At 47.9% G+C, this 27,674-nt stretch overlaps 1 protein-coding gene across 1 annotated transcript; it reads left to right on the top strand.

Annotated features, from left to right (window-relative positions):
• The first annotated feature begins 319 nt into the window (after positions 1 to 319).
• BATF (basic leucine zipper ATF-like transcription factor) lies at positions 320 to 23,548 on the top strand. Its single transcript, XM_030319605.1, has 3 exons — positions 320 to 884; positions 3,695 to 3,799; positions 22,993 to 23,548. Exons 1-3 carry the CDS (start codon positions 822 to 824, stop codon positions 23,200 to 23,202), a joined length of 378 nt encoding a protein of 125 aa, XP_030175465.1. The 5' UTR covers positions 320 to 821; the 3' UTR covers positions 23,203 to 23,548.
• Positions 23,549 to 27,674: the final 4,126 nt, after the last annotated feature.

Here is a 27,674-nt window from a genome sequence, read left to right on the forward strand (position 1 = left end):
GTCTTTCAGACTCTGAACACGAGAGGCATCTCTTCCCTTCAGTCAACCGGCTGCTAAGGTGACGCCTAGACATTTGGGACATCAACTCTAGAGCCCGCGCCGGTGGCTTCCAGAGCTCGCCGGCCTCTTCTGTTGGGCAGTCAGGGAAGGACCAGGCTGCATGGGGGGTGAGGGAGGCCTGTCACAGGACGGATGGGTCGCCGCTTTCGGGTAAAAACCAGAAAGAAATCCCAGTCTCGTTGCTTTATTTTGGTTGAAAAATCAAGTCGGCTGACAATGGAAACTCTTTCCCTCTTCTTTCTGCCCTGTTGACAGGAGACGGACTTGCTAATTCTGGCTGGGGTTTTTCCCTGCCTGGGCTGTTTTTCTCTTTTATCTCCATCAACTGAGGAGAGCTGTTCTGCCTTTCAAACAGTCAGAAGGTATCTGGGGTTTTGTGTATTTTTTTTTTTTCTGGTCTTCCTTTCATATAATTCTGTGGGTCTTTTCCCAGATATGTATTTTCTCTCAAATTAACTTCTACCTTGTTTAAGTTTCCGCCCATGTGACTTCCAGTGTGAGTTACCAGAAACCACAAGAGAGAGAGAGCGCGCGCGCACGAGCCCCAAAGCGAGCGACATGTCCCTGTGGGGAGCAGTGCCTCTGCACCCCAGAGCGAGGAGGACGCGGGGGTCAGAGGTGGCTGCAGGGCGGGCAGAGGAGGGACCTGTGCAGGGGGGTGGGCTGGCGGCCCGGGAGCAGCCAGGAAGGGAGGCCAGCTGGTGACAAGAGAGCCCGCGGGCGCGTCGGGGGCTGGGTGGAGAGCCCGGAAGACTGCAGCCATGCCTCACAGCTCGGACAGCAGCGACTCCAGCTTCAGCCGCTCTCCTCCCCCGGGCAAGCAGGTAGGGTCCCCCTTTCCCTGCAACCCACCTTCTGCGTCTCCGAGGGGGCGGGCAGCGGGAGGGCCAAGCCAGCTTGGGCTGCCCAGGGAGCCCCGGGGCGCGAGGAAGTGGCTGGTGGCAGGAACGCCCCGTCAGACTTACGACGGTGGTTGCAATTCAGCCGCCTGTCGGCGCGGACCCTCGTCCCGCACCCATGCCACCAGGGCCCCTTCTCCTCTCGGTTCCAGACGGGGCCCACCGCCCCCGCCTCAGCCGGGTCCTCACCCCGCGAAGCTTTCTAGGAAGCCAGGAGGGGCATGTGCATCAGAGAACCCCGGCCTCTCCAAGGAGAGAGGGTCCACCTGTTTGCAAGGCGGGAGAAACCCGAGGGGCACAGCATCACAGAGGCCGCATGCACCCCGGGCCCCGGCGCGTGGGGTCGCGGGGGGAGGGGGGGGGCAGCCAGCAAGGCAAGAGAGAGAGAGGGAGAGAGAGAGGCCACAGGGAAAAGCGAAGAAGAAAAAAGAGCAAGTTAGACAGAGGGGGAAGCGGACGCAGGAGGACCTACAGGGGCCCTGCCCCTGCCGCCAGCACGGCCAGCGGAGAGCGATGCTGGGGCGCTGTCGCGAAGCCTCGAAGCCCCTTTCTTTCCCCTGTGGCCGCTGGGCAGGAGGAAAGGGTCAATCGGGAGGCAGTACTGGAACCTGACGGACGCACTCACTTCTAGCTCAGCTCGGCTCAGTTCCGGGGAAAGCAGAGCGATCGAGGTAGAGAGTCTGGGGGCGTTTTGGAATCTAGATGGTGACTTCCGAGTCAAAAGTTTTCAGCTTGAGGGGTGCCAACAGGAGGGGCCCCTTGCCAGCCCCGAAGCTTATTTTATTTTATTTATTTTACTTTATTTTTTTTTTTAATGTTTTAAAAGTTTATTAACTTATTTTGAGGGAGAGTGACCATGAGCTGGGGAGGGGCAGAGAGAGGGGGAGAGAGAGAATCGGAAGCTGGCTGGGCACAGCGTCAGTGCGGAACCTGACGCGGGTCTCAATCCCACGAACTGAGGATCGCGACCCGAGCCGAAACCGAGAGTCTGCCGTGTAACCAGCTGAGCCCCCCAGGCACCCTGACCCCAAACCTTTGGAGACTTCTCTTCACCACCTTCCTTGACATCCCTCCCTATAGAAAGGCTTCTGCATTCTCACCTAATACATCAAGAGATTAAAATGTCTTCCCCAACTCTGTGGTTTAAAAACCACATTCTTTGCTTAGCATAGACATCCAAGAGGGCTTTCAAGATGCTGCAGCCCAAATAAAAGTATATAAACACATAAGACAGCATCTGTCATGAATACCGCACAGAAGAGCACCAGGTGGGGAGACGTCATAGCAGAGACCTCTAGAGGGCAAACAATCCAGTCCTCTGCTCCAGATGGTATCAGGGTGGCTCTGGCTGCCTGGAAGTCTGTACTCTTCTTAGGAAGGAAATTACTCATGGCTTCCATGGTAATCTGGGTTCCCAGCCCCTTAGAGAAAAGCACTTCCTTCCCATCTGACCCGATGCCCTCCTACTGCGATGGCCTGGAAGTGTTGGGCATGCTGGTGAGACATGCTTGGAGAGCACAGGGTCTTGCCCCAGGAACAGTGCCCCTCTGTCCCATGTAGACCTGAGAGGGAACAGGGTAGGGGTGGTGGAAGAGTTTTACTCAGGCTCCTACACCTATCCTGCAGTGTTTGGGGGACAGCTGGAGCTAACCTCTCTGCCCACGTAGAGGACAGATATACTTAGAGGACACCAGAGGTCCTCTTGTCCTCCTAAGCACCCATCAGCAACCTGCCACAGCCAGGTAATCTCCACAGTTAAAGCTGTTCTTAGTCTCTAGTTTGTATTAGGCATTGTGCTCAGAGCCATGGGGAATGTCAGGGTCACTGAGCATAATGAAGGGAATGCAGGGGAAAAGAGAGACTGATCTGGGATGGGACCTGAGCCCAGCGATGTGGCAGAAGACACATGGGTACAAACCAGTGAGGGGTGGGGAGTGGCTTGGAAAGGCATCAGACTTAGCAGCAGAAGATGTAAGTCCTGGCTTACTGTGAACTCTCGGGTAAGCCCTTTGAGCCTCAGTTTCCTCACATATAAGATAGAAACGATAATATCAACTTCACAGATTTGAGGAATTAAGCAAGAGCACCTCTGGGGTGCCTGGGGGGCTCAGGTCATGATCTCACGGTTTGTGGGTTCGAACCCCGCATTGGGCTCTGGGCTGACAGCTCAGAGCCTGGAGCCTGCTTCGGATTCTGTGTCTCCCTCTTTCTGCCCCTCCCCTGCTCATTCACTCTCTCTCTCTCTCTCTCTCTCTCTCTCAAAAATAAATAAACATTTTAAAAAATCTTTTTAAAAAAAGCAAGAGCACCTCTGAAAAAGCATTTTCACAGAAGCCGTCACATTGCTGGTGTCAACAAAGTTTTGAAAAAAAAAAAAAGCAAGAAAATTCTAGGCTGAAAAGAAGAAGGGTGGAGCAGCCCTCGAGGGCTGGAGAGGTGATAAAACACACTTCATCGCCTTAACCAATTTTTTCCAAATACAGCCCTATCTAGGCCCCAGGGTCTTTTTCTTCTTCCTGTAGCTTTTGGCCAGCATACCTATATAGATGTAAGAGAGCGTGACAGAGTGTGGGGAAGGTTCTCTTTTGGGCCCAGCCTTTAGGTAAGGAGGGAGTGAACGGGCAAATGAAAAGATGCACACGGATGGACGGACAGATACCGAACGGCAGGAGAACCTGTTTTAACTCAGAAGGGAGGAGCACACTCACCCCATTCCCATCTTGTCTGCTTCCCAGGACTCATCTGATGATGTGCGAAAAGTTCAGAGAAGGGAGAAAAATCGCATTGCTGCCCAGAAGAGCCGACAGAGGCAGACACAGAAGGCGGACACCTTGCACTTGGTGAGTGTTCAGGACTTCCTTCATTCTCTTGAGCCTTGGGCTTTGCTCCCCACCACTCATGGGTGCTTGGACCACACCTTTGAGCCTGTCTGCGTGGGGATGTGTATGTGGGGAGGGGCGGGGGAGAGTGGCAGGGTAGGGCTGTGGGGTGCGGTGTGGAGGAGAGGCTCTCCTATGGTTGTATTGAGAAAAATTTGTAGCAGAACATGAGCCATGGGGCTGATAGAGAAGTGAGCCCTTCTTCCTGACCCCCAAGAGGGCATGAAGTGTAAATGAGTTGATCACTTGAGGCCCAGAGGAGGGCTGGAACCAGAACGGCCTGCTCGGAGATGGAGGAGGCAGAGAGAGCTTGTGCCTCTGCAGAAGGAAGGCAGGACTGTCTTTGGGAGGAATTTACACGGTGTGAAGCACTTTGGGGGAACCCAGGAGCCCAGCGTTAGGATCACATATGGTCCCATCCCCTAGGAGGCCAGTGGACAGCCACCCCGGTCCTTGCATCCGGGGCTAGGCCTCCATAGGGGGCCGCACCTTATTACTTCGCCTTCCTGAACATCATTAAGTTTTATTTCGAAATATCTTTCATGACATCCCAAGGGATCTGTGAAAGAGGCAGTTTCAAGTACACTTATCTGGGACGGTCACTGTCCTGATTGAGTTGCCTCTAGTCTGGAACTTTCTAGAGAAGGTCCTGACCCCTGGCTTGAGCAAGAGCCTCGGGTGGTGCTGAGCTGCGATTCTCCCGGCGGAGCAGGGCTCTGATCAACGTTTCTGAATTCTGGCTGTGTGCCAGAGCACTGTTTCCTCCTTGTCACCCATACCTGACCGCCTTCCCTCTCTTCATTCTGCCCCTTCCTTGGTCCCTTAGGCTGCCAGCTCTTTCTTCACTGGCTCCTCCCTCTTCCACCCCTTCATCCCTTCCTCTAGCAGCTCAGCCTTCCTCTCCTTCCTTCTGAACCATTCCCGAACCTCGAGCATCCTCGTAATGTCTTTCAATGGTAAAAAGGGCAATTGGCACAAAGGGCAAGAAGTATGCTTTGTGTTTATTTGAAAGATTACCGTGGCAATCAACCAGTTGGAATAGTTGTTTTAATGCTCTCAAGAAAGAGTAAGGTGTAGTTTTAGGGGGGAAAACAGATGCTTCTTTTAGCTTGGTAGGGAAGCCGAGAATAGTCTGCACCAACATCTCTGAACGGGTGCTTCTGTTTTATAAGAAATGTATTCAGCGTATCTTCTGTTGCATCCCAACATAGTTTTAAGGTCATAAATATTCGTCGAATTGAAAAAAAAAAATAAATGAATGAACACCAAATTCTTTCTTCTCTTCGATAATGCTGATCAGCCGTCTAAATGTCAAGTTGTTGGGGACCCCGGTACTTCTATATTCTCTGTGATTTCATTATGGCTTAGGCTCTTCCCACACTCCAATTTATTTAAGCTTGAAAATCTATGATCATGCACTTGTCTCTGTCAGATTCCGATTCTAATTCAATATTCTTTCGAGCAAGCAAGCAAACAAACAAATAAAAATTAAACAGGATAGAGGCGCCTGGGTGGCTCAGTCGGTTGAGTGTCTGACTTCGGCTCAGGTTGTGATCTCATAGTTGGTGAGTTCGAGCCCTGCATTGGGCTCTGTGCTGACAGCTCAGAGCCTCGAGCCCGCTTCGGATTCTGTGTCTCCCTCTTCCTCTGTCCCTCTCACGCTCCGTCTCTCTCTCTTAAAAAAATAAACATCAGGGGCGCCTGGGTGGCTCAGTCGGTTGAGCGTCCGACTTCGGCTCAGGTCACGATCTCGCGGTCCGTGAGTTCGAGCCCCGCGTCGGGCTCTGGGCTGATGGCTCAGAGCCTGGAGCCTGCTTCCGATTCTGTGTCTCCCTCTCTCTCTGCCCCTCCCCCGTTCATGCTCTGTCTCTCTCTGTCTCAAAAATAAATAAAAACATTAAAAAAAATAATTTAAAAAAAATAAATAAAAATAAACATCAAAAAAATGGGAAAGGATAAAGCCTTGCTTTTTGTGTAAGTAGACAATGTCCTGAGACTGTAAAACTGCTATAAGCTTTATAAGTTTGCAAAAGTAAAACAAAAAAAAAAAAAAGAAAGAAAAAAGTGTGAATTAAGTATATCTCAGTGACTGTGCAGTCAGAAGCACAGGGTTTGAATCCCAGCTCTGCCACCTGCTATCTGTGTGATTGACCTTAGAAATGTTGGTAACCTCCCTTAGACTCAATTTTCCTATCTATGGAATGGGAAATGACAGTAACTACCTCATAGAGATAGTGCATCTAAAAAGCTGAACACACTGCTTAGCATATAATACTCAAAAATTTTAAGTATAATAAGAGTAATATTAATAATAGTTATTCTCATAGAAGCAAGCTAAATTATCACAAGATTATATATACATTGCAGAATCTCAGGGCTGAGAGATTTCTTAAGGACTGGCAAGTTCAGACACACTTTTGATGCTTAAGATTCCTCTACATGCGCCCCTCTCCCCCCCCACCACACACACACACACACACACACACACACACACACACCGCTGAAATGGTCCCCAACATACGCCTGCTCACTTCTGTCGGAGAACTCCTTCCCTCCCAACCTGAGCAGAAGAGTCCTCCCTATCTTGAGCTGCACCACTGTTTCCCTGTAAATTCAACCCACTGGTCTTCATTCAAGCCCAGAGACACATCAGTGAGGGGGACATATATTTTCTTTGCTATGGCAAAGTTTTCAATGGACGCAGCTGTCTGTCTGTCTGTCTGTCTGTCTCTCTCTCTGTAAGACAAGATTCAGAACCAGAAGATTTGGCCCATCTTGATTATACTGGCCATGGCTAGAGTGAGAGAATCTCTGGGCTTGGGATGCATGGAGACCCCAAGTCATGCAGTCACCACGTCCACACCCACACCTCCAACCGCAGTCTCTAGAATGTTCCTTCCTAGCCTCCCCACATCTGGGGACAAACTCCTCCTCGTTCCTTTCCTTTGAGCACCACAGTGGTCAGGCTCACTGTTTGCCCAGTGAGTGGGTCGCATAGGTTTGCGTAGCTAGCCTGGGGGTTACAGTGCAGCTTGTTTCTTGACTTCAGGTAAAATTCAAGCAGAGGGTTTGGCTGTGGTCTGAAATGTTCATTTCCTCTTAGAAGTAATCACCTATCTTCTCTCTCCATTATCCTCTTAATTATGTTTGTGATTCAGGTAGAAAAACCTTCTGGCTTACCACCAGCATCCTTAAGGTCAAGGGCTTGGTTTACTCTTGAGTTCATGCTTGGCTCCACATGTTGAAGTTCTGGAACCATTCTCTGGCCTTCAGACATAGCCGTAGATCCATCCACCAATATTGTAAAGACCAGCGACTGAGAGTACCGTATCAAATAAGGGCCGTGCTTGCGTTACTGTGCTAGCCTCCTATGCTGGGGTAGTGTCATTTTCTCGGTTTCAGCTTTGCCACTATTATCTCTCTTAAAATACCAAAAGCGTTACTTCATTTCTGCAGTGAGAGTGTGGGTTACTTATTATTTAGCGTTTTCAGTATCTATCCTATAAGTGGCTTATACCAAAATGCTGTATACTGATTGCTTTTAAAATAGAGTAGGGAAGGAGCCTCTTTCCACAATGGTTTAATCTTTTTTTTTTTTAATTTTTTTTTCAACGTTTATTTATTTTTGGGACAGAGAGAGACAGAGCATGAACGGGGGAGGGGCAGAGAGAGAGGGAGACACAGAACCGGAAACAGGCTCCAGGCTCTGAGCCGTCAGCCCAGAGCCCGACGCGGGGCTCGAACTCACGGACCGCGAGATCGTGACCTGAGCCGAAGTCGGACGCCTAACCGACTGCACCACCCAGGCACCCCTCCACAACGGCTTAATCTTTTGCCAGTTTTCTACCATCCCTGGCATTGAGTACCCCTCATGTAAACTGGATCAGGTGCTTCTTTTCATAATTGTGATATTAACAAACAAAGTTGACATTCCATTTTAATTCTCTTCTGTTGGATGTTTCACGCAAGCCCTTACCACACTTATTTCCTTTCCTCCTGCAGACAACCATGGAATCTGTTAGGCATAGTAGATGCATTGGTGAAAAATGACAAAGGCACATCTTGACCAGTTCATTTCCTTTTTAATGTTTTTTAATTATTTTTTTTAAGTTTTTATTTAAATTCTAGTTCATTTAGGGGCGCCTGGGTGGCTCAGTCGGTTGAGCGTCCGACTTCGGCTCAGGTCACGATCTTGCAGTTTGTGAGTTCGAGCCCTGTGTGGGGCTCTGTGCTGACAGCTCAGAGCCTGGAGCCTGCTTCGGATTCTGTGTCTCCCTCTCTCTCTCTGCCCTTCCCCGCTCATGCTCTGTCTCTCTCCGTCTCTCAAAAATGAATAAAACATTAAAAAAAATTTTTTTAATTCTGGTTCATTTACATACTGGACCAGTTCATCTCCAAAAGACATCAGTAGCTAATAAGTGGATCCAGTAAGTGGATCAATTTTCAGCTGAAAACTATTAAAAGTGATAAGAAAACCCAGTCAGCTTTCGAAGTTAACACAAAAAAGTAAAAACTTTCCTATATGTAAACCACAACCAATTAGAAAATTTAATGGGAGGAAAGATTCCATTTATAATACCAACAGTGAGGGCGCCTGGGTGGCTCAGTTGGTTATGTGTCCAACTCTTGGTTTCAGCTCAGGTCCTGATCTCACAATCTGTAAGATTGAGCCCCGGGTCGGGCTCTGTGCTGTCAGCACAGAGCCTGCTTGGGATTCTTTCTCCCTCTCTCTCTGCCCCTCCCCTGCTCACACTCTCTCTCTCTCAAAATAAATAAATGTTAAAAAAAATAAACATTAAAAAACATTAATATATATATGTTTAAAAAAATATATACTTTTCCATATACATATATATAATACCAATAATGGCAAATGGAAGGAAAGAATATATTTAACAAAAAATATGCAGGGCTCAATTTTTTACAACTTTAGAATTATTCTAAGTGATTAAAAAAAACCATTCCAATAAGTGGAAAGATATGCCTTCTGTAAAGATAGCAATTTTCCTGAAATAAATCTATCAATTTAACTTAATGTGATCCCAATAAAAACCCAATAGGACTTTCTGGCAGTTAGAAGAGACGTAGATTAGCTATTCTAAGTTCTTGGTGAAAAACAACCATGTGACAGCTTTTAGGAAAATTTTAGAGGAGGGTAATTAAAGAAGATTAGCTGAATTATAAATATAGAAATCAAAACAATGTGGAAAAGGCAGAACATTGGGCAGAACAGAATACAGAAAGAGACCCCAAAACAAACTGAAATTTAAGACCCAAATACATATGTCAGTTCCTAAAAACTAGGCACCAGAGCAAATGCAAAATGATGATGATAGCTTTTCAAACCAGTGAAAGAAAGCTGCATTATTCAATAAATAGACTTGGGACAACTGGCTAGCCATTTTGGGAGGAAGAAAGCTAGAGTCTTCATTTCTCATACAACATGCACACAGATTAAATGTAAAAAAAAAAAAAAAAAAAAAAAAAAAAAACCAAAAAACAAACCACTAAAGAAATTTGGGGGAAAAAAAAGAACATTGAAAAATTATTTTGGAATGAAGACTTTTCCAGATAAAGTACAAAACCCTGAAACCGTAAAGGCAAAAACTGATATACGTTACACTTATACATAAAAAATAAAAATTTCTATACAGCTCAAAATATTCTATGCAAAATCAAAGGCAAATCACAGATTGGGGAAAATATCTGTAATACACATGACCAAAAAAGGGCATATTTACTTCACACGAGAGCTCATATGAATAAGAAAATGATTAACAACCCAAAAGAAAAATGAGCAATGATTATAAATGGGCAATTTACAGAAAGAGAGAAAGAGATAGCAAATAAATATGGAAAAGATTCTAGACCTCACTTAGAGAAATGACAATTAAAGCAACCGGAAGTTTCCCTGCCAGACTGGCAAAGACAAAAAATGTTGCTAATATGTGACGTTGCCAAGGCAATGGAGAAGCAGGCACCACCACATACTACTTAGTAGGAATATGTCAGTACAACTCCATTAGAAGTCCATCCAGGGGCACCTGGGTGGCTCAGTCGGTTGGGCGTCCGACTTTGGCTGGGGTCACGATCTCATGGTTTGTGGGTTCGAGCCCCGCATCGGGTTCTGTGCTGACAACTCAGAGCCTGGAGCCTGCTTCCTATTCTGTATCCCTCTCTCTCTGCCCCTAACCTACTTGTGCTCTGTCTCTATCAAAAATAAATAAATGTAAAAATAAAATAAAATTAAAAAAAAAAAAGCCCATCCAAATTACAAGCGCACATACCCTGTCACTCATTTTACTCAGGTGTAAAATATCAGCAATTTTACATCTGGGAGTCTATTTACAGACATGCGCACAGATTACACAATTATGTGCACGTGAAGACACTCATTGCTGCATTGTTTGTTATAGTGAAGACTGGAAACAAGCTAAATATTCATGGGTGAGGAAGTAATGAAATAAACTATAGTTGTCCATTCAATGGGATACAAGGAAGTTGTCAAAATGTTACATCGAATGTGTTAATCTGGAAAGATTATCAAGCTTCTATACGCTTACGTGAAAAAGGGGGTGAATATGGTACCTACTTTGCTCCCATGTATGTTTTTAATAAAAAGAAAAACATACATGTGCATATGTGTATGAACTTAAATTTTTCACATGGGTTTTCCCTCAAAGTTAATATTTATTTCTGAAAAATAGGATGAAAGGTCTAAAGCAAAAAAGAGATACTTTGCCTTTTCCCCTTTTTTTATACAGCTTGGCTGTTTTTATCATGTGCTTTTATGTTTATAATATACATATTTACATTCTCAACATCAGTCATTACTACATATGCATTAGGATGATTTCTTTTCTTTTTAAAAAATTTTTTTTAATGTTTTTATTTATTTTTGAGACAGAGAGAGACAGAGCATGAGCAGGGGAGGGACAGAGAGAGGGGGATACACAGAATCCGAAGCAGGCTCCAGGCTCTGAGCTGTCAGCACAGAGCCCCACACGGGGCTCGAACTCACAAACTGCGAGATCATGACCTGAGCCGAAGTCGGCCGCTCAACCGACTGAGCCACCCAGGCGCCCCAGGATGATTTCTTTTTTAATTTTGATTTCAAACACTGAATAGTCTTCCTCTGTGACATTTTATCTCTTGAGCATCTGACATAAATATCTCAGTCCTTTGGGAGAACCAACTATAAGTTGGGATTTGTCATGAGTAACCCTAACTTCTACAGTACTAGACAAACCACTATAAGGAATGGCAGATCAGTGTCACTTGTGTGGCCACCCTGGTTGATTGTAGTGGCTTGAAGGATTTTGAGTCAGTGTCCTGGGTCAGTGGAAAAGAAAAGTTGAGATCAATTGAGAAGCTTTGTTCATGAAAAGGCTAAAAGTAGAAGAGATGCTGGGGAGACAGTAATATTAGCCCAGAGCTATGCCTTTGACAAGTCAGATCTGGCCTCCAGAATGGAACTGGAAGCAAGGTGGAGGAACAGGGCCAAATCTGAAAGCTGGAACTGTGAGTACTCCCTTAGCTGGGGGTGGGAAAGGTGCTTTCCTGGGGCTGGCTCCTAAAGGAGTCTTATACTAGTTTGAAAAAAGAAAAAGGGTTCCAGGTTCCAGGAGATATCTTTAATGCCATATATAACAAAGGTCCTGAGTGTAAATTATGTGTGAAGTGAAGCTTTGAACTGATGCTGTGAGAATTAAGTTACTTACAATCGGAGGAAGATTGAGTAATGGAGGAAAAACAGTTGAGCAAAGATGTCAACCCCCTGGGCCTCCTTAGAATGACACTATTGTTCTTGGTCGTCTGGGGAGGACTGGAAGAGAAAGCTGCTTGTGGTTCTTTTTCACTCCTGGACTTCTCTCTTTTCTCTCTGGAAGACGGTGCCATAAGGCTTATTTGCATAGAGAAGGCATAGGTCAAAAACAAAAACAAAACACAGAAGGAATGTCTGCCTAGTTCTGCCCTTAAAAAATTCAGCGAAAATCAGTGAGCCATTTGTGGAAAATAGTCACTTCTCTTGGTCCTCTGTTGCTATGAATTTCCTTTTATTGAAAACATTAATTAAATACATGACTGTGTACCAGGCACTGGGTGTTAATGGCTCTACCTGTAGTATCTCATTTAATCTGCACAAAAGCCTTATTTCATAATTCTTAGGTTAAGTAATTCGATCAAGATCATACAGCTTGTAATGAGGTCTGCCTGACTTTAGAGCCCATCTCCCTAGCCATGATGCTATACTGCCTGTTTCCTTCGGACTCTCATGAAGTTATATTCACCTTCTCTGATATCCTCCTTGAGTCTCTTCCTAACTTTACTTTTTTGTTCTTTAAGCAACAACCTCCAAAATTCACACTTTTTCCCCCTCCATGATTAGGCCTAGTCAAGAAAGTAAAGTCCCGATGCAATATATCAACATAGCCATTGAAACCCTTTTTAAAGAAGGCTGTGCAGCAATAAATATTAACATCTCACATAAGAATACTCCGGCACAGCAATTCCACTTACAAATGTTTGAAGAAAAAAATGCACAAAGATGCTTAGTTCATCATGACCAGTAAACACTTTATCAATACTATAAAATTGGACAGATGCCCAACAATAGGGGATTAAGCATATTATGACACATGCAGACACTAGAATTTTATGCTACCACTAAAAATGACTATGTATGTCTGTATCACAGAAAGATACATATGACATAGCAATGAGGGGAGAACAGCAAGTTACAAACAGTATGCAGAATACAATCCTGTTAATGTAAAATCTGTGGGTTTGGGGCATGTTTGCATACATACAGATATCTGGGAAGATGTTCTCCAAAATGCTAATAGCAGTTATTCCTGAGTCATGAGTTTTGAGTAGCTTATCTTACCCTAGTATTTTTCTGTATTTTTTTTTTTTGTTGTGATGAATGTGTACCATGTTAAAAAGCAGAACAACAATGTAGATTATTTTCATTTGGGAAAGAAAAGCATGTCAAGGCAATCTACCACCCCTGAATGCCTGTACCACTGATGATGGGTCCGTGTGGTTAAGTTTGGGAGGCATATTTGGAAGGAGGCCAGCTCCATACCGGTCTTGATGTTTATGAAGAATTTCTGTTCAAATGAGATTACAGGTCCCAGGTCCCAAATTGATGGTGCCCATTCAAGCAGATGTCTCCATGAAGCTGTCCTCAGCGAGCAGCACCCAAACTTCTCTCTCTTGAAAAGAATGGGAGCATCTCACCAAAAAGTCCTTTCCCAAACTGCTTGGGGATTTTCTTAGTTTCCTCCGTAGTACTCAGTCTGGCACCCTGCTTCCTAGGGGGCATAGAGTGGTTCCACAGGACAAAGTCCCCTTCAGATTGTGGGATATCATTATGTAGAGAGCATCATTATGGGTCCATGTGGTAGCGTGGCTGGGGGAGGGGGCGGGGGGTATAACAATAATTATGGTCATATTCCCTTGTATGTAGAATCACAGAATTAAAAGATAACTCAGAGATGCTGCAAACCAACCTGCCGTGTAACCAATGGGGACACTGAGGTCTTTCTCAAGGACGCCCCAAACCCTAAACCTCTTGCCTGCCCACCATTTGCTTTTGATTTGTACCACTTTGTTGAATAGGACTTTATTATTCAGAGGGTGTTGCTCCTACACGTCCTTTTGCAAAGGGTAAGCCAAGAAGTAAACCATTAACCAGAAGGCTTGAATGACCTAGCCAATCTTGGGCAATATAGCCCAAGCATATACAGCAAGTGATGAGAAAGAGAGTCCCGGGTGGAGAGGGCCTGAGGTTTAAACGTTCCTTTATGTTAAAAAGGTCTTAAAGTTGCAATACAAAATGAAAAGGACAGTAATACATTGGGGAAAATACTTGCATCAAAAGAAATAAATGCAGATGTCATATTTATACCATAGAAAGAACGTCCTTTTTAAGAAAAACATCCAGACTCCAATAGGTAAGTGGGCAGAAGCTATGAACAGAAAACTTACGTAACATTTTTCCTACCAAAATGAAAATAACCCAATTTTCTATTCTGATTGTGAAAATGATACACACTAAGGGCTTCTCAGCCTCGGCACCACTAACATTTTGAGTTGCATAATTCTTTGTTGGGGGAGGGGGATCCCGTGCGCTGTAAAATGTAAAATCTAACCCGTACATTCCAGTAGCAGCACCTCACCCCTGAGCTGTGATGAGGAAAAATATTTCCAGACCTTGTCCAATGTTCCCTGGGAGGCAAAATTGTCCCTGGTTGAGAATGCTGTTCTAGGCAACAGACCCATAGAAAATTCTTCCTCCTTCGTTGTCAATAACTTGTCACATTACAATGAAATTAAGAAACCCTCAAAAGGCTAATTGGCCAAATAAATTATTTAAAATTATAGTGCCTAAATGCCAATGGGGTTAGAGTGAAATTGACACATGTATTCACTGCTGGTAACATTGTATATTTTACATAACCCTTTTACTGCAATAAGGCCCTGAACTGGAAGACTGATTGTGCCCTTTGCTCTGCTAATCTCACTCCTACAAATTTATCCTAGGACATAACCGAACAAAACCCAGAATGCACCAAGATGTTCACTGTGGTATTACTTACAATAGCAACATTTTGAGAGCAGCCTAAATGTCCAACATTAAAAAACCATTTGGGGTAAAGTGCGGATCTTCCATTTGATGACAGAGCCAATAAAAATGATAATTATGGTGATTATGGAGAGGTGACAAAGTCAAGACAAAGCCAAATACAAATTGTATTCTGTACAACGATTGAGATTTCATACAAATGAGTGTTTGTGTTTCTTAAAAAGGGCAAGAGGGCAACATGTGCAAATGGAAACACTTGTGTTAAGAGTACTAGAATCATGGGTGGGTATGATTTTTTAAAAATATTTTAAAGGTAGTTATACTGCATATTTTTTTATTTAAAAACATACGAAAATGGGCAAATAGAGATCTGAGTGAACTCCGGAGGACAGTGAGGACAAGGACAAAGATGATATCACTGAGCTAGAATGTGGGGGTCAAGTTTTAGTAAATCTTACCACTTATCCTCCAAATGGGAACACTTTTGGAAGCAAAAACAGCACTAGTAAGAATTACACCAGGACAACAGGTATGTGCTGGAACTGTCCCAGCACACGACTCATCACTCTTGGTTTCAGGAAACCAAGGAAGGTGACCTGAGCTCTTATCAAAATTCAAAAGGAAGATAAAGTTCAGGGCCACGCAGAGTGGACTGGATTCCTGGGGCCAAAATGTAATTTCCTGCAACGGAAGATCCTCTAACCAAAGTATTTTCTGGGTCCTCGGCTGGTATGAGAACACGCCTTCCTGCTAAAGGGGTAGAGTGATCCAGAAAATTATAAAAGCAAAGGCCATGTTCCCAGGACTAGATCCAATGTTAGCAGAAATGATTCATCCGCCCAACAATTATGTATTAGCCCCCTAGGTGCCAGGTATGGCTTGGCTTGTTCTAGGCGTTGAGAGCACAGCAGGGACAAGACAGAGTCCCTGATTTCATGGACCTCGCATTCAACTGGAAGTCACACTAGAAAACAGGCAAGTACGGGCGCCTGGGTGGCTCAGTCGGTTGAGCATCTGACTTCGGCTCAGCTCATGATCTCATCGTGAGTTTGAGCCCCACGTCGGGCTCTGTGCTGACAGCTCAGAGCCTGGAGCCTGCTTCGGATTCTGTGTCTCCCTTTCTCTCTGCCCCTCTCCCACTCGTGCTCTCTTTCTCTCAAAAATAAATAAACGTTAAAAATTTTTTTTAAAAAAGAAACGAAACAGGCAAATAAATGACAAACAGGCTCAACACATAAAGTGAAGAGTACTTCGGTGAAAATCAAATAGTGCGATGTTGAATGTAACTAATGGACAGACGGGGTGGGGACAGTGAGCAAAGGAAGGTCTGGTCTGTCTGAAGCCCTGACAGATTGTGATCCAAGAAGGAGACTGGGAGGACCTGAGGAAAGGGTGTGCTCAGCAGAGCCTTGAGGCCAAACTGTGTGTTGGAAAAGGGCCAAGAGTTGGAAAATATGCCTTGTGGGCCCAGGCCTCTGAGACCAGGAGAAGGAACTCAGGGAGGAGCCTGTGGTAGGGAGCGGGAGCCCGCTGGGGGTGGGGTAGGGGTAGGGGTGGGGAGTAGGGTGGGGAGAGTCAACAAAACTAATTCAGATCTGCCTGGGGAATACGTCTGAACCTAACTTGTGATCTACAAAATGGGAAGCAATAGCCCCTCCCTGGGTTGTTCGATGGTTAAATGACAGAGTACATATAAAAGCAGAACAATATTGCATTTGTTCTGTTTTGTTTTGCATTGAGAAGGTTATATTTGTTCATTTGTTTAACGCAGAGCGCTTGGCATTTTCCTACAAATCCATCAGATGGAGATATCAGATGTATTATTATATATGAAGTCATATATGACTTAAGTCATATATGACTTCATATATAATAATACTTTCCGGTTTATAAAAATTTAAGAGCACGGGCCTGGCTTTTCAAGTCTCCTTCGTGTGGAATGGATGGGGAAAGCCAGGTTCCCGCTAAGGAAATTATATGCAGAGTTCCTAAAATGGTGCTCATTCTGCTACTCCCACGCATAGGTTCAGTTTGCGGAACAAAAGTGTTGCTGAGTAGGGATTTGACCTGGGCCTTTTTAAAAAAGTGAATCTCTTCCACTCATTTGCAACTATCCTTGTTATAAAGTAGAAGCTATAAAAGCTAGTAAATGCTTAGTTAAACACTCCCTTGGACATGTCACGGACATCATAAATTTACTTAGTAGACTCTTCATAAGCAGGGTTTGGTAAATTATTAGAGAGCTCAAGCTGGCAGTCAAGCAACATGATTTTATTGAACACTTACTATGTGCCACGCACTGTCCTAATCAATGATGGCAAAGCAGTGAAGGCAGTGATAGACCCTCATGGAGCTCCACAATTTAAAGGGTACCTGGTTTGATCAAGTTATCATTAATGAGATTCGAATAGATGTCCTACCTCTGGCTCTTCTGTCATAAAAATGAACTGTTCTGGGCTACTTGAGATTGTTTTCACCAAATGGAATAGCAATTGGGATAGTAAGGCCTTTGCCTTAAATAGGCATTTACTTTCAGAAAATACTTTTGACTTAGAAACATCCTCCCATCTCTCTAAAGTTATTTGTATTATGCTATTTTACTATATATTATAAAATAAAAATATTTAATAAAAATCTAAATATATAAAATACATTTTAATAAAATTAAACACTGCCCATAGTTATATTCTTACATTTTTAGAAAGAGGAATCAGCTACGAACATGATTCCCAAGCTAATTGCCCATTAAGCTCACCTGGGAAACAATTTTTTAAGCTTATTTATTTTGAGAGAGACAAAGAGAGTGCAAGTGGGGGGGAGGGATAGAGAGAGAGGGAGAGAGAATCCCAGGCAGGTTTCACGTGGTCAGTGCTCAGAGTCCAACACGGGGCTCGAACCCAAAAAAACTGGGAGATCATGACCTGAGCTGAAATCAAGAGTCGGATGCTTAACCGACAGAGCCACCCAGGTGCCCCTGGGGAGCATTTTAAAATTTTTTTTTTCAACATTTATTTATTTTTGGGACAGAGAGAGACAGAGCATGAACGGGGGAGGGGCAGAGAGAGAGGGAGACACAGAATCGGAAACAAGCTCCAGGCTCTGAGCCATCAGCCCAGAGCCTGACGCGGGGCTCGAACTCCCGGACCGCGAGATCGTGACCTGGCTGAAGTCGGACGCTTAACCGACTGCGCCACCCAGGCACCCCAGCATTTTTAAAAGTCTTGATGCTTGAGACCCATTCCAGGACAATCAAATTGGAACCTCTCACAGGAGTGAGATCCAGGAATTAAGATTTTCTGAAGCTCTTCAGGTGACTTCAGTATGCAGCCAGGGTTGAGACCTGGGGAACAGTGACATTTGAAGCCCGTCAAGTGCATGAGGTAGAATGTGTGGAGTGAGTTTAGTACAGTTGTAGGGGTTTTATACCCAGACACTGTCCCAGAGGCCTGGCAGGTTTAAAAAAACAAAACGTAATTCAAACCTTTGTGTTCATGGCAATTATCAGTTGTTTTTTGGAATTGGGCTTGCTAGTGATAAACTTTCTAACTTGAGATATCAGCCAGGATTGCATTTAGCTACAAGTAATAGAAGGAGTCCTCTCACAAGGAATTCGAGTTGGACAGACCAGGGCTAAGGCAGGAATGTCATCAAAGACCCGAGCTACTTCTGTCTCTGTGCAGGTATGCTCAGTATGTGGCTTTCATCTTCAAGGCTGCAAGGTAGCTGCTGGACCTCCAGGCATCAACCTGTGTTGAGGGAGGGTGGCTTTTGTCCTGGTGAGGCTTTGCTTTTTCAGTTAAAAGGGAAGCCCCACCCCCAGGTACTTCTGCTTACACCTTATTGGTCAGAATCTGTCACATGGTCATGCCTAGCTGCAAGGGAAGCGGAGCATTTTGGTGAATTTGTTTTCTAGCCTCTCTAGAGGAAAGCAAGGGGGAGGACTTTAGGATGGCAAGAAAGTAAAAATTTCTCCGGAATCAGACTTGTACATTATTCAGTGCAAAGGCCTGTGGTTTAGTGTTTCCTCTTCTCTCTTCATTGGGTGAGGACCAGAAGTTGGGGCTAATTCCCCCAGATTGGTTGGAGGGGTAGGCATACGTCCTACCATGGCTTTGGAAATGTCCTACCTGTCAGTTCGCAGATTTCTCCAGCAATGGCGGGCTCCACTCTGTATCTGCATTTTGTGGACAGGGATTGGTAACTGCAGGAGGCTGAACATAGCTGGGTGCGAGGGATAAGCTTCACACACTACTCTCCTGCTTAAGTGTAGGTGGGGGCTGAAAGGTCACCCAATCAATAAACGAATACATGTTCTCTTGAGGAGGAACACCCGGGACTATTTTCACTCTTCTGGAAATTGTGATTAGAAAATTCAAAGAGAAGTAAACCAGAGCTGGCAGGAAGGAGGACCAAGCCCCGCTCAGAATGCCTGGAGAGTCCCTGCCAGAGCCTTGGGCCAGAGCCTGTCCTTGGCCTTGGTCCTCACTGGCTTCCCTGTGGGTAAGGGAACCGCCTGGGGATTCCCCATAATTCGAGAGCTCTTTGAGTGACCCTCTTTCGGCCCCTCCAGTAGGGAATTTCCCAGAATGTTCCCACACCCCCATGAAGCCTCTTCATTAACCACCCCCGAGCTGCTTGTAGTTCATGACAGGGTTGGCATCAGGCAGCTTCACAGGTGAGGGTGAATTGTGAACCTTATCGCCCGGACTTGCAAGAAATGGGAAAAGAGGGAAGATGAAATGGCAAAGCCAACAGGGCTGAGGCCTCACAGAATAATTACCAAACATCATACGATTTTAACAGATGTCAAAGGCAAGAGAAAATGGTGGGCACATACTCTGAAGCCAGACTGCCTCCTTCTAGTCCTGCTGCTGCAACTTATGAGCCAGGTGACCTTGAGCGAATTACTTAACTTCTCTGTACCTTAGGTCGTCCTCTTCTGTAAAATGTGTCTGATAACATTATCTACCCGATAGGATTGTGGCAAAGATTAAATATGATAATAACTAAAATACTTTGAAAAGTGATTGATACGTGGCAGCATTCAATAAAAATGATTACGTCAAGCTAGATTATTCTTTTACAAAATCGATTTCCATTCATTTTTCTCATATAAATTGAGTCTACATCCCTCTGCTCCCAACAGCCTTCTCCCTGACACTCACGCACACCCCTTCCCAACGAGTGGGGGTTGGAGGTTAATACGCTCAGTTCGGACTCTGAGATATTCCAGAGGTGAAGAGGGCTTGGAGAGCTTCTAAGCTCATGGTTCCTTCTCATGGTTGGCAGTGTTCATGGCACATTAGGATCCCCTGGGAGCCTTTAACAACCCAAATGCCCAGGCTGTACCCGAGACTGCTTAAACCAGAACCAGGCACTGGTATTGGTAAGGTTCCCCAGGGATCCCACTGATCTCAATGTGTGGCCAAGGTTGAGAACCACTGTTGAGGTCCAGTCTTCCCGTTCTAACAGGAACTGGGGCTCAGAGAGGGAAAAGAGAGTCATGGGGCTCACCCAGCCAGGGCCCCGGTCCCCAGTTACTGCGGATGGAGCCCACTGTTGTTGTATGTTCTGGACCTCACTGTGCATGTGGAAGAAGCTCTGGCCTTGAGTGAGGCCTCTCAAAGCGTAGCTGGACAGATGATTCCCTCCCAACTCTGGGCAGGAGGCAGATGATCAGCTCTGTGACTGGAAAGTATGACTAACTCAGGCTTCCAGTGCGGTGTCTAAAGATCACCCAAATCAAGACCTTGTTTTCTCTTGGGAGACTGTAGGGCAGTTGAAGACTTCTTAGTGATCTCCAAAGACCTTTGGTCACGTAAGTTACCAGTTTCTTGGGGGAAGCACTGGGTATGCTAGAAGAATGGGGCTGAGGGCGGGGAAGCCTCCAGCCGATCCCTGCTCTGCATAACCCTGTATGGTTATGGGGCTTTGGGTCAATTGCTAAAGTGTCTGAACCTCTGAGAAAATAAGTGTCTTGAGGCAAATTCCAAAGCCTTTCCTCGTAGCGGCTGCTGCCACCGGCCTGTAATCATTTGGAGGAGGTGTTTGGGGTAGGTTTGTCCCAGGGTCTCAGTTGGCCTCATCTGAGAAGTGGGAATAATGGTAGCCAGCTGGCCTCAGCGTGTCCATCTCGGGGTTCCCGTGAGGAGCCTGAGGGCCCCAAATGAATTCCAAAAAGTGGAAAGCAGCTTCCAGGGAAGCCCAAACTCACTGTGAGCCAGCTCACTGCTCCCTGACTGCAGCAGAAGACATGCGTGTGAGAGGCCGACATTTCCTTCCCAAACATTCTGCTCCCGTCCCCCCTCACTGAGTCCTAGATTGCTAGCTGCCACTGGGAAGTTAAGGGAAGTTGGGGGATGTGATCCTTGCTCCTCCGAGTTAACGGCCTTTGCCAGCTGTCCCCGTGTGAGTCCCTTCCGGGGCATGACTGCCCCAGGGAGGGTCAGAGTGGACCAAACGTTGGCAGGTGGGGACATGTTGGGAGGAGGCCCCAGATCAGCCACTTCCTTCTACAAGGGAAGTCAAACTCTTCCTCTTGCCAGTGTCTGGCTGGCAGTGAGGCTGCTGGGCTGGCAGTGCTGGTTTCTCTGGGGCCCTAGCAGGAAGCAGTCTTGCTTCCCGAGGTAAAGATGAGTTTCTTGTCACAGGGGGTTGTTTTCTGGTTAGAGGCAGCGGCAGTCGTGACGCCCCATCCTAGAGCTCTGGGATCTGCAAGGCAGGGGGGGGCGGGGGGCGGGGAGAGAAAACTAGAGAGAGCTCAGCAGAGCTTGCTCGGGGAGGAAGAACCTGCTGTCACTTCCCGAAAGCTGGGCCTGCCTCTAGGCGGGGAGAAGGTCAGAGCGCGGTTGGTCCCTGTGGCCCGCCCACCCTACCCCTCCCTTCTGCCTCGGGGTTTGCCCAGGCTCTTCAGAGCACAGAATTTACAGTAAACGTTGTCACCAGTGGAAACTCTCAGAGGGGGCGAGGAAAAGGGCTAGAGGAAGGGGCCAGGACTCCCGGCCCCCAGTTCCCGTCTTACCAACCACCCCCCACCCAGTCTCATGTGTTGCTTTCTCTTACCTTTCGGTAAAGAGGGGATGCCCTGCCTCCGGGATGTGCCTGGAAACAGCCAACTGGCGAGATTAGCGAGAGCCAGCCGTACCTTGCCGAAGAAGCCAGTGCCTCTGACCCACCATCGTGGGTCTGAGTATCCCGCCCACCCCCACCCCATGTTAGAGATAGGGGTTTCCTTTGTACCGACCTAGCCACATTTTCTAGCTCAACGCCACATACAGGAAATGCCAGGCTGGGGCCGAGCCTGCCTGCATCTGTCCTTCACAGACAGATGGGAGCTGGCTTGATGGGTAAGGCTGGTCGTACACCCCTCCGCCACTTAAAAAAGAAACCCTGGGCTCATGGATGAAGGCCGTTAGCAGCAAACCTGGATATCTCATTGCTGCTTATGCTCCTGATGGGTTATGTAAGGTGCCTTTTACGTGGTAGGTTATCTTATATCTGCCCACTGCCCACGGTAGTTTTGAGTCAACTTCTAGGCCAGCAATTAATGTCATCAGCCAGCCAATCAACGGACATTTGAGTTCATAGTCTGTGTTCAGGCACCTAACATTTAGGCACTTCATTAGTGCTTGACTAACTAAAACAAATCTAAGGTTGCATTTAACTCACGTTTGCAAACTTGCCCGATCATTGGAATGACCTGGAGCACTCGATAAAATTCAGCGAATTCCCAGGGCGTCTGGGTGGCTCAGCTGGTGAAGCGTCCACCCTCGGCTCAGGGCCCGATCTTGACGTTTGCGAGTTCTGAGCCCCGCGTCGGGCTTTGTGCTGACAGCTCAGAGCCTGGAGCCTGCTTCGGATTCTGTGTCTCCCTCTCTTCTTGTGCTCTGTCTCTCTCTCTCTCTCAAAAAAAAAAAAAAAAAAAAGAAAAAGTAAATAAACATTTTAATAAAAATTCCGTGAATTCCCAGAATTCGCCCCACATCCCAAACCCATTCAGTTCAAATCTCTAGATTTCATGAAGAGCCTGGAACTGTGTGACAAGCCCTTAAACTAATTCTACTGCTACGGCAAGCTTGGGAAATGCTGACCTGTATCAAACAGAACTAGAAAAACTCTCTGCCGTTTCTTCAGGTTCTAACCTGCCAACCAGCTTCCCCTCACCTACCCTTGCCCCTCTCAACCCACGTACACACTCACGGAGACCCATGTACACACGCACACACACAAAGGAGGGTGCCCACACGCATTCCTGTGCCCGCCTCTGTTGGGTGGGACCATGTGGAACCGCCATCTTTATAGGTCAAAACAGACAAATTCCAGCAGTTTCATAGGCTCGACCGGGCGCCTATGCATACACAGGGGCGCAGAGATGCATCCGCACTCACGTATGACACACGCAAACACATGTGCACGCGTGCACCCACGCGTGCAGAAAAATTCACCGACGCCCGTCCCCACGGCTGTGCCGGTGAGAACCCAGTCTGGACTCCTCCGGTCCCCCCTCCCCCGATCCTGTGCTTTCCTTGACGCTAGTCTCAGATGCTGACCTGTCTCCCCACAGGAGAGTGAAGACCTGGAGAAACAGAACGCGGCTCTGCGCAAGGAGATCAAGCAGCTCACGGAAGAGATGAAGTATTTCACGTCGGTGCTAAGCAGCCATGAGCCCCTGTGCTCGGTGCTGGCGGCCAGCACGCCCTCGCCCCCCGACGTGGTATACAGCGCCCATGCCTTCCACCAGCCTCACGTCAGCTCGCCTCGCTTCCAGCCCTGAGCTCTGAGAGGCGGTGGGGGGCGGACGGAGCCCCCCGCCCCCAGCCGCCCTGGCCGGCCTCGGGAGGGGCACACAGACTGTGGCCAGGCCGCCCTCGCCGCTCAGGGCCCTCTCTCCCTCCGGAGACCCGGAGGCAGAGGCCCGGACAAGGATCGAGCCCAGGACTGTACCGGCCGAGAGGGTGTGAGGTCACCCAGCGGCGTGGCTGCCTGTCAGCATGTGCCGGGCCCCCGTGCGGACGGGAGGCCCAATCCAGAGTCAAATCCGACACGATGCCCAAGTCCCATGGCACAGAGGGAGGAGGGCAGGGTAGGGTTATTTTTCTAAATAAATTTCTTAAAAGCAACCGGTCTGGCAAGAGGTTCTCTTCTTTCACGTAGTCCCTTGAAAGCCTAGGTTCTGCGGGGGTGGGGGCCTTCTTTTGCTCTTGGTCTCAGCTCTGGGGACTCTGCTAATCTCTTCTTTTCCATGGTTTGGTTGGCCTACTTGGGAAGCTGGGTGTTTTTTTGTTTTTTATTTTCTTAATGTTTATGTTGGAGACAGACTGTGAACGGGAAGGGGGGCAGAGGGAGAGGGAGACACAGACCCCGAAGCAGGCCCCAGGCTGTCAGCACAGAGCCCGACGAGGGGCTCGAACCCATGAACCGTGAGATCGTGACCCGGGCCGAGGTCGGGCACTCAACCCACGGAGCCAACCAGGAGCCCCAAGCTGGGTTTTTTCAAAGCATCTTCAATCCTCCCTGTAGGCGTCTTCTTGGTTCCCCCCACCGGCCCCGTCACCTCACCATGACCTTCCCACCTTCCATTCCTCACTGCCTCACGCTTCCTGGATTGTCAGCGGGCCATTTTCCAGACAGGGAGAAGGACCAGTGCAAGTTGCCATTCAGAGGAATGGTCGTTCAGGTTGATACTCTCACCTTTACAACTATACTTTCTCTGCTCCTCCCAGAAAGCCAGCCTTGGGTGATGCTGCATGCCAGGCTCCGTGCAAGGTGTTCTAGGAACACAAGGGCAACACGGGGAAAGTGCTGCCTCGTGCTCTCAAGGGGCAGCATGTGGCTTAGGTCCTTGGGGAATTTCCTGCCAATGGACCTACACGTCCTGTTAAAGACCCCACCTCCCTTGAGAAGCTGCGATAAAGCACACACGGCTTTGCCTGTCTCCATTGGGCTCCACAGGCCGCCATTTTGAGCACAGTTTGAGGGCAGTGCCTCACTGACACAGGGTTGTCTTCAGGTCTTCAAATTCTCTAGTTTGGGCAGAGCCTGAAACCAGTATGTTCTGGGTCCCCTGCTCTCATAGGTCCCCAGGTCGAGTGCCCACTGGCCTGCACGCCGCAGCCTTACCCAACGGTGGGGACTGCCCCCGCACGCAGCCTCTGATGAGTCAGCTGGGGGCAATAGTGACAGGGATCGCCACAGGATGTGTCTGGTTCAGCCTCTTCCGCAGCCACCTCAAACTCACCCCTTGGTCCTTCAGAGGGACTACCACTGCCCATGGTCTCCCTGTCAGCACCCATCTTGGGATGGTGAGTCCCTTGAACCCACCATCTTGGGATGGTGACCCCAAGGAAAAGAGAGGAGCAGTGCCTCCTCAACCCGCCGGCCCACAGCTCTGGCTGGTTTGATGCAAGGCCTCAGCGCTGGGCCTCCCCCACCCCGTCTCTCCTGCCCCACTGGGATCATGCTGGTGTTGGGTTACTGTGACTGCCAAACTCTGCAGAGGTCTGGAAACGCAGCATCCCGGCACGTGGTCACCTGACCTCCTTGTGGCCTGTCTACGGGGTGGGGGGTCTAACCCAAGGGCCTCTGAAGCCACATTGCCACTATCGGGCCCCTCAACCCTGAAGCTGTTGCCCGCCGATGCCCAGAGTGTGGGAACTGCACTCAGAGCCTGCTGGAGACAGAAGACCTTCCCCAGCTAGTAGCAGAGTCTGACATTTTCACCTTTGGTCGCCTAACAAAACTTGGTAAGTGGGGCTTCCTCTTCCCGGACTCCGCGTGGACTAAGGGTTATGTGATGAGGGGCCGAGGCAACGAGGATCCCTCTCATCAGTTTCCTCTCAGCCCGGGCAGGGCGAAGAAGCCAATGGTGACGGCAGACATTACGTGCATCGTATAGAATTCATTTTTCTTTCACGTTCTTAGGAAGCAGAACTTTAGGCCCTGCTTTCTTTAGGGCCGGCTCCACCAAGTCCCGGCCTCTCGTGGGAGGTTGGGGCAGGCTTCCTTCCAATCAGAGATTTTCCTCCCCACTCCTCTCTAGCATTGTGATTCCCCCCAGAAACCCCCACAGAAAGCACATGACCTGTGCCAAACATCTACTGAGTGACATTCGGGGCCCCAACTAGAAATGCAGAGCTCACGTGCACGGTTCCCATCTCTTGATGAGACCTGCTCTTCCTCTTTCATTCTGTACTTTCTAATGACCCCAGGCAGTTCCTCTTCTCCTTTCTGATCAGTCTGGTCAAGGAAGCGTCAGGCTGAGCCTGGGGGGAGTTATGAAGTGCTGACTTCATCTCCACACAGGACCACTGGAGGAGAGGCTATGAATAAATTTGAACTTGCAGAGCTCTCTGACCATGGATCCCACCCCCCCAGCTCTGTCCCAGCCTCCTACCCAACAGGGACCGCTCCCTCCGGCTGGTGGGCCACAGACCCACACTTGGCTCAGGCAGGCAATGCAGATACATGAAGCTCAGCCCATGTAGGGCAGTTGGGAGTAGTGGGGAGTGTGGCAAACTGAGGAGGGAGTGCCTGTCTGCCTAGAGCAGGCAGCTGCCCTTTGGTTCTATCCCACGCTGCCCTGTGGGAGTTCAGGCCCAGTGTTGCCATATCTTGCAACGTGTCAAGAAAAGCCCAAATCAGAATTTATACATGAAATCTCCCAATTTTATTTTATTTATTTATTTATTTATTTATTTTTTGCTTATTTATTTTTGAGAGAAAGAGAGCATGAGCAGGGGAAAAGCAGAGAGAGAGGGGGACAGAGAATCCAAAGCAGGCTCCAGGCTCTAAGCTGTCAGCACAGAGCCCGACGCGGGGCTCGAACTCGCAGACTGTGAGATCATGACCTGAGCCGAAGTGGGATGCTCAACCGACGGAGCCACTCAGGCGCCCTGAAACCTCTCAATTTTCAAAACGCCTTGCAGCCCGAGTAAAATATGTTTGTGGAACAGGCTGGCCCCTACTATTTGCAGGGCCTGGGGCCAAAGTACAAACAGAGGCCACATAGCGTATGTCTAAGTATTTACACATTATAAATCAGGCTTACAAAATATATGAAATATGGTAAGCAAAATATGTTCTCTTCTCCTGCAAACATACCTGCATACCAGCCTGGAAGGCGAGGTTTGAATTTCGAATTCTTGGGTGCTTCAGAATTTTCTATTAGCACCAGGTGGCCCACGAACAAACGGCCCCAAGACAGCAGCCTGTCCTCTTCCTGTCCCTCCCCTGGCTCCCCCTCAGCGGCCCCACACTCATGTTGGTGTGCATACCAGCCTACGAGACTGGGTTCCACCCCCACCCCTCTCGCACAGACAGCCCTCCCCTGGCCATCCCTAGGGTCCAAAGGTGCATATGCCAGTGGTGTGGTCTATCCCGAAGAAGAAGTATCCGGGAAGAGGGCTGCAACTCCTGGAAGCCAGCTCAGGGCCACTCAGGCGGGGGGATTCTGGTGTCCTGGTATACGGAGCATGGTTTACAAGGGGACAGAGGGCCTTGGGTGGGCATGACGCGTTGGGTCTAAGATCTTTGCCCCGTGAGAAAGAGTCTAGCTGGAGGCCCAGTGCCCATTCCTGGCGGTCCGGAATAGGGACCTCTTCTGCGCGGGTCTGAGGTGGCACTGGAGAGGTTTGCCACCTCTCTTGGCCAACGATGTCTCCCTGGAAAGCCCGGGCCAAAGGAAGGCTCCATGCAGCAAGAAATGGACGCGTGACCGCGTCATCGTTATCTGTGACTTTGACGCGAGGCTTCCTGGGGAATGCTGATTTCCCCGCCCGCCACCCTCTGTGTTCGTCTCTTACTAGCAGTGTTATTCCCTGAGTTAGAGTCAACGCAAATTACAGGAAAGCCAGATTTTTAGTCTTCAGGTTGAGAAGTGTGGGTGGGGAGAGAAAGGGAGGCAAAGTCAACTCAAAGGTCATGGGGTTGCCATCTGCTGGACCCAAACTTACCAGCAGTTTATTAATACCTCCAACCAAAGTACCAGTGCGGCTGCAGCTTTACAGTAAAGGAGGTGAGCCAGCTGCGTGCCCCCCTCCTTTCCAGGACAGACATGCTGTCCCTCTCTGCCCCCTGCCCCACCCCAGCCACCTTCCCCCTCACAGGTTTCAGTGCCCCCAAGCGCCTACTGGGCAGGAATTCCAAGGGAGGAGGAAAAGGGCTAGTGAGCTCAGACCCACACGAAGGTGGTGGATTAAATACCCTTTTACCCCTGTCAGAGGACTGACATTTTAAGAGGCACCTAAA

This window comes from Lynx canadensis, chromosome B3 (assembly GCF_007474595.2).
Source record: "Lynx canadensis isolate LIC74 chromosome B3, mLynCan4.pri.v2, whole genome shotgun sequence".
Lineage (NCBI taxonomy): Eukaryota > Metazoa > Chordata > Mammalia > Carnivora > Felidae > Lynx > Lynx canadensis.

Coding starts and splice junctions, on each gene's coding strand:
- BATF (XM_030319605.1), top strand. CDS start 822: ATGCCTCACAGCTCGGACAGCAGCGACTCCAGCTTCAGCCGCTCTCCT. Junction 885..3,694: donor CTCCTCCCCCGGGCAAGCAG/GTAGGGTCCCCC, acceptor TCTGCTTCCCAG/GACTCATCTGATGATGTGCG. Junction 3,800..22,992: donor AGGCGGACACCTTGCACTTG/GTGAGTGTTCAG, acceptor GTCTCCCCACAG/GAGAGTGAAGACCTGGAGAA.